Below are 7,100 nucleotides of genomic sequence, written 5' to 3' on the forward strand. Positions count from 1 at the left end.
GAGGTCCTTGGCACCGGCTGGGTCTTGGGGATATCCCAGACCCCTCTGGCAGAAACACTCCAGATTATCAACCCAAAGAGTCACGTGAGCCAAATCCGGGTTAATCATCCTTCCCGCTTTAGGTCCGCTTCCGCTCCCTTTCCCCCTCTTCCTCCCCCCCACCCCCTCCCCGCACCTGCGCCACCACTGCGCTTCCTCTGCAGGAGGCTGCACGGTCTGCATATCCACCCCCACCCCCCGCCCCGCCGCCAGCAGCTTTTGAAAGAAAAAAAGAGGGGTGCTTCTTTGTTCTTTCACCCGGTTGACCCTGTTCATGGAATTCAACACCCATCCCCATCCCAAATTTGCAAATTTCCCACCACGATATGGAGAACTGGCCGCTTCATTCGCGGAGACTGTCTGTGCTCCTGCTGCTCCTGGCTAAACGCTCTTCCCTCTTCCCGTGCCGTCCTAGTTCCTCTCAGGGCCGCCCGGGCCGCCCACCCTCGGGGCAGGCGTTGTTGTCCCAGTGTTGCAGATGCAAAGAACCGAGGTACACAGATGAACTTGCCCAGGGTCTTAAATGGCACAGCTAGGTTTCCAGACCAAGTCAGTTTTGATCTCAGAGCCCTAAATCTTTATTGCTGTTCTTTCTTGAGAGAGTAAGAACAATAGTTTTTAAAAAGAAAAATAGATAATACTTATTGAGAAGTTACTACTTGCCTGATACTGTGCAAGCATTTCTCCAGACTACTGCTCTCAGAGGCAGGTCGGCCACTCACCAGTTATGTAATCTCCAGCAAGTTTCTTAACCTCTTTTTGACTCAATTCTCTGTCTGCAAAATGAGGCTGAAAATATGGATAATGTGAAGGGTAAATGAATTAGTATACATAAAGCTCTTTGGCACATATTAATCCCTCAGAAATGTCTTATTTTTACCATCACCTCCATTTCATAAGTGAGGAAGCCAGGTTTGGAGAGAGTAAGCAACTAATTAGTCCAGGCTGCCCGGTGCGCGCACTCTGCAGCAGCACAGACCTGCTCAGAAGGCCTGCGGGGTGCGGGTTCGCCCCCAGGTGAGTTGCACCTGGCAGGTGGGAGACAGGCTTCCCGAGCGTTGCAGGACGCGCTGCAACCTGGAGGCTCGAATGGTCCTTAGCGGACACGCAGGGCCGGGGCGGGGAAGGGGGGGGGGCTCGCCTTGCTCAGGATACGAGCGTGCGAGGGCATGGGCGGTGTGAGGGTCTCGCGGGAACCCACCAAATCAAGGCAGCCTACACCTGTGAGTCCAAGACCGGGAGCGGTCCAGTGTGGAGCACCCCCTCCCCCCTCACCGTCCTGCACACACACTGACACCCCCGCCGGCAACCCCCCACCCCACCCCCACCACCTGCGCGCTGGCTAGTGCGCGCGCACACACACACACACACACACACACACACACACACACACACACACACACACACACACACACACACACACACACACACACACACACACAGTACTCCAGCCCGCACCGCCCCCCACCCCAGCCGGTTCCCGCCGCGCTCCCGCCGCGCTCCCCCGCCCGCTGCTCTCCAGGGCGGAGTTTCCTCCTCTGCTCATTGTTCGCAGCCCAGCGCCCGCCCAGCCCTGCCCAGCCCGGCCGCCGCCAGCGCGCTCCAGGGGGAGGGGGCGGGGGCCGGCGCGGACAGGACGGGAGTCTCCGCAGCCGCCCGCCCGGCCGCAGCCGCTCAGACACCGCCCGCGACGCAGCCGCCTGCGGCTCCCCTACCGCCTGGCTCCGAGCCCCAGCCGGCTCTGCAGAAGCGGCCGCGAGAAGGGGCCACCAGTAAGCGACTCGGGAGCACCGGTCACCGCCCGGCCGCCGCAGCCACCGCCAGGCCTCCGCGCGCTGCGCCCACGCTCTCACCGCTCGGGCTCTCGGAGCCTCAGCCAACCTCGCAGCCACCTGCTCTGGGCCCGGGGCCAGGACACGATGAGCTCCGCGCTGGCCCTCTCGGCGCTGCTGCTGCTGCTGCCGCCGCTGCCGTCGCTCTCCCAGAATGGTGAGTGGTGGCCCGGGCCCCGCTGGGACCCTCGTGCCCATGCGCCTCTGGCAGGGTGGGCCTGCGGTGAAGCCCGCCGCGCCTCAGGGCCGGACCGGAGCAGCCCGTCCGCCCACCTCCCGCTGGGGCCACGCGCGGAGTCTGACCTTGCAGCATTCACGCCCCTTTCAAAGCCGAGAACCCGCAGGTGCTGGGCCGCGAGCGCGGATTGCATCTGGTCTCGGTTCGGGTGGAGTGGGCAGCGGATTGTACCGGGCCAGACGGAGGAGCGCTGGCGCTCAATGGGTTTGTGGGCAAAGAGAGCGGGGACTTGGGGCACCCCGCGGCTCCAGGCTTTCACGGGACCCCCAGGGTTTGATTACTCCTTTACTCCGAGTTGGAAGGGTTGAGGGGCGGTATCATGTGATCGTTGATTCCCGGCGAAACGGCACTCCGAGCGCTCCTGACGAAGTTCCCGAAGCAGGTGACAAGCCTCCACCCCGCTGTGTTACTCGATGGCAAAGAGGTTTTTGCAGGCAGTGTGTGCAGGCTCAGCCCGCCGAGCCGGTGCTGGGGCGGGCGCAGGGGAAATAAGTAGACCATCCACAGTCCCGAAGTCACCTGAGTGAGGTCCTTGCCTCCGTTTCACCGAAGGATCCCTTCTTAGCTCAAGGCCGGGATACTGAGGCCCCTCTCCAGCCGCTTGGCATGAACAGGAACTTACTCTTGCCGCTTGGGCTGCACCTCAGAAACACCCCCAATTTCTGTCTAAAGGTGAAATGTTACCCTTTTGGGAGGACAGGCCGTGGCTGTGAACGCTATCAGAGCAGGTGGCAGTTCCAAAGCCCTTGGAACAGCTGGAGTCTCAGCCGCAGACAGAGGTGCAGATAGATCTTTCTTGCCCCGCTGAGCCCGAGTCTGCAGCGAGAAAGGGGGACGCTCCTTCCCTGGGGTCAGGAGGACCGCGGTGGGAGCCCAGGCAGGGAAGGGGCCCTGCTGCTGGCAGCTGCTGGCAGGTGCTGGCAGGTGCTGGCATCGGGGATGAAACTCGGAGGGAGCGTGCACTGGAATCGCGGTATAGTCTCTCTGCTTTTGCACCCCAGGGAACCTTGGGTGGGGGGGAGGGCCGGAGGTCAGAGCACCCTCCTCGGGCAGCCTTGAGGCTCCACCAGCCTGGCCCAAAGGGGAAGGGTGCTCCCAGGGCACGAAGGGTGTCCCTGGAGGAGGGGCACAGCGTGAGGAACATCGCACAGCTCTGAGGGGGACAGTCTCTGGAGGTTTGCACTCTGGCAGGGCTGAGAAGAGGCTAGAGAAAGTGCTCTCATCAGCCCTGCCCTCAGGCCGGCGGACTTCAGCGGGGGCCTTGGTGAGCGCTCCTCTGTAAGGAGCCTCTTAGGGCCACCCAGAAGGGAAGAAGGGCGATGGGCGAGTTCCCAGATCTCCCCGCTTACAGAGGCTGAGCTTTGAGAGTGTGGGGGCTGAGGGGCAAGACCCCCACCCTCCTGCCCCGAGAAGAGGGGCTCTGGAGCCGCCTGTGGGAACAACTGCCAGCCCAACTGCGCTGGCTTCAAGGCTGGGCTGTGGCCCCGGGCTCTGGACACTGTCCGGAAGCCCTGTCTCTCCAGGAGGCCCACCGCGAGCCCAGCGCTGGCATGGCAGGAGTGTGATAAGCGGTGAACGAAAACCAACCAGAACCTCCCCCTGTTCCCAGCGGCAAGTCACTTGGCCTTTCCGAGTCCCCCCCTAATGCTATTATTAGAATGTGCGGTGAAAATAAATGCTTTGAAAAGTGTGCATCAGCAAGGGATTATTATGGTATTTGCAGACAGAGAGGCCAGCAAGGGCCGAGGGGCTACCTGCCTGGCGTGTAGTAGCTGTGAGGGGTCAGTAAGGACCGCCTCGTCTCCGCCCTGCTGAAGGTGTGGCCACCTGGGCCACAGTCATCAGGGACAATGTGATCCCCAAAAGTGCTGGCATCCTGTGATCCGGTTCTGAAGACACAGAGGCTTATAGGGTGAGTCTCCTTAACAAAGGGATTCACCCTGGACAGGCCCCCTGGGAGCCTCCCCTCTCAGGGGGCAGGCGGGTTGACCAGGGCGAGCAGCCTGTGGCAGAAACAGCACTGCCCCCCCCAGGGGGCCCAACAGTGCATGAGACCCCTTCCCGGGGCTGTTTGGTCTGGGACTCGTTTGGTTGAATCACATGGCCAGCTGTACCTCTGAGCCTTGCTTTCCTAATCTGTAAAATGGTAACAAATCTCTGACCTGCAGGTTGCTGTGAAGGTAACTTGTGGGATAAGCCCGACACTGTGCTCAGCTAGTGGTCAGAGCTCGGTAAATCTCAGCTATCACGATTCATAAAGCGTGTGTACGGAGCGCTTGGTTGGCTTGGGGCGCCCCCAGCTGCAGGAGTCTGCTCGTGGGTGGGGGCGCCCGTCCCCGTGGAAATAAAACCAGAAACTTGGTGTGGAACAGGGAGACTTGTGTAAAGAAATGCTAACATTTGGGAAGAGGCGACCGAAGGCAGAACTTCCCGAAGGAGGTGAGGGTCTCTGTGGAGAATGTTAACGCAGAAGGGCCAGCGTGGGGTGGGAGACGATTTCCTAGGGGGCCTGAGGCTCAGTGAAGGTGAGGGGTGCAGGGGGCACACAGGTTCGAGGCTGGGGTCCTGATGGGGGTTCTTGCGCTGGGTACAGTGAGCTGTGGAAAGGTTTTGAGGAGGGACGGGTGGGGGGAGAGTGGGCCTTCCCAGCTCAGTGCTGCTTCGGTGGCTTTGAGGTGGGAGTGAACCAGAGTGGGGGTGGGGTGGACTGTCTCAGCAGGGCTGAGCAGAGGAGGGTAAGGGACAGGCTGGGAAGGGAGGAAACGACTGGGGGTTACCAAGGCATCAGGTGACACCTTGGCCAGGGCTGAGGGATGTGGCCACCCCAGAAAGGGCAGAGGAGGGAAACTTGGCATGCCTGGGCTGGTTCTCCAGGGGCGGCCCTGGGCCTCCAGAGGGCAGGGCACAGAGTGTGGGGGAGGGGGCAGCATGGAGGCTGTACCCCAGGGGGGTACTGCCTGTTCCCCAGGGGTCCATGTTCGAAGGGAAAGGGGGAGCTCCTAGCTGGGGGAGGAGGGGCGTTGATAGCTGCCTTTTGGATGCTGAGAGAGGAAGGGGACTCCCCTGGGCTTGAATTCCCCTGAGCAGGGAGGGCTGGAGAATCACCTCTCGTCTGCCCTCAGGTATCATCCTGCTGACGTGTCTTCCCTGCTTTCCTAGACGGAGCCAGTTATGTTAGGGGGTCTGCTGGGTGTCTCCCCCACCATGCAGTGAGTCCCCTGAGGGTGAGGGCATCAGCATATCCCTCTCCATCCCCAGGGCGCAGCGCAGTTGCCGAAGCACTGAGCAGCTGCAGAAGTTTCCTGCAGACTGTTGAACTGTGGGGAGCCGGCCCTTGCCCCCGCTTTCAGGCTCTCTGGGAGGGGAGTCCAGGCCAGCTCGCACCCTGGGCCATGGTGATGGCCGGGGGGCTCTTTCTGCAGGGCTGGCGGGAGCAGCTGCTAAGGGTCCAGGCTGCTGGGCTTGGGATTCCGGATCAGACCCACACAGCTGCTGTGGAGGACAGCTTGGCGCTGAGCTAAGGCAGGTGGGAAGACCTCTCTGGACAGCTCACTGCACTTGGTGGGAGGGAGGCTGGGATCAGGTGCTTCTTCACACCCTTCACAGGCCAGTGGCCCTCTGCAGGTCTGCCGAACGCCAGCCCTCCCACACAGCTGGAAACAGGAGCCCGAGCTTCCCCCGCCTGCTCTGCTCAGCAGCCCAAGCCCCGGTCCCTGGAGACTTCCTCAGACCTAGAGGCCGGGAAGCCCTGAGCTCACTTCCTATTTGTGCCCGGGAAGCAGGGCAGGGAGCTCCGCAGGTGGGGTGGGGGTGTCCCTGTCACGTCCCATTCCCAGGAACACAGGTGAAGTTGCACAGGACGCTCCTTGTCATGTGTCCTGTCCCCTGTGTGGGGCTGTCAGGAGATCAGATGAGGTGGCAGACCCGGAATTGTGACTCATGGGGGTCCCACAAGCCTCACGACTATAGGTCTTGTCTTAAGGAAAGCCTTCCAGAGAATCCACACGCCAGATCTGTATTACTGGCACCAGTGTCTGCCATGGGGTTCCTCCAAACAGGCAGTGCAGAGGAGAACTCGGTTGGCGAAGAGAATTTCCGCACCACCTCTCACTAAACTGGAAGGTCATAGAATGTGGAGTTGTAGGCCTGGGAAGCCTTCTGGAAACCATCCACGCCTGCCCTGTCTTTCAGATAAGGGAATGCAGATGGGGCCGTGAGGTCACTTGTGCAGGTTCCCAGTGACCCCTGTGACAACTGTGGTGGTGCCTGCAGCCGTAGGTACCCATAACGGGACCTTTCTCCTGGGCATCACGGAAGAGGCTCAGCTCTTCAGGAAGAAGGGCTGCGTGGCGGTGACAGCTCCGCACGGTGCCCAGACTCCCTCCCCTCCCTTCACCGTCAGGGGAAGCCCAGCCTTGGAGCCACTTTCTTCCTCAGGAGTTAGGCTCTCCAGGGGCTCCCTGAGTACCACGACCGTCCCAGTGCTGGCCCTTGTCCGTCGTGACTGCGTGTGTGTCTGTCATTGCCTGGGAGCCCCTCTAGTGTCCACAACCTCCAGCCAGCACTCGGGGCACATCGGTGGTTGGATGACCCACCCGGTGGACGAACACCGCAGTAAGGCTGGGTTCAGGAGTGGCCCCTCCCACATGCCCCCAGCAAGCTCTGGTGTTGGCTCTGAGCCCCGGCCCCGCCCTGGACCACTCCGGCAGTGGCCAGCACAGACCCCCAGCGCAGCGTGGTCTGCTGGCCCATTCCCTGTCCCACCCCTTTTCCCAACACACACCACCACTGCCACCCTTTCTTCCTCTGTAGGCTTATTCCCCTCGGGTCAGCCACCTCGAACTTCCCCAGGGCCAGGGCGCAGGGTGGCACCCCGTCCGCCAATTGTCACGGCCGGAAGGCTGTGTGCCTCAGCCCAGGGGGGAGAGAGTTCTGGGGAGTGGCTGAGCATGGCTTGCCGTGTAGCCCCAGGTTGGGGTGCAGGGGGCCCT

The 7,100-nt window shown here is 61.6% G+C and overlaps 1 protein-coding gene across 1 annotated transcript in view; it reads left to right on the forward strand.

Moving 5' to 3' along the window:
- Positions 1–783: 783 nt before the first annotated feature.
- PODXL (podocalyxin like) overlaps positions 784–7,100 on the forward strand; it is a 51,014-nt gene continuing 44,697 nt past the window's right edge. The window contains exons 1-2 of the mRNA XM_045855635.1: positions 784–1,056; positions 1,595–2,028. Of these exons, the coding sequence (XP_045711591.1) occupies positions 905–1,056; positions 1,595–2,028 (586 nt within the window). The 5' untranslated portion in view covers positions 784–904. The remainder of the gene's footprint in view (positions 1,057–1,594; positions 2,029–7,100) is intronic.

Source organism: Phyllostomus hastatus, unplaced genomic scaffold, assembly GCF_019186645.2.
Source record: "Phyllostomus hastatus isolate PE091 unplaced genomic scaffold, TTU_PhHast_1.1 phas_scaffold_114, whole genome shotgun sequence".
NCBI classification, from domain to species: Eukaryota; Metazoa; Chordata; class Mammalia; order Chiroptera; family Phyllostomidae; genus Phyllostomus; species Phyllostomus hastatus.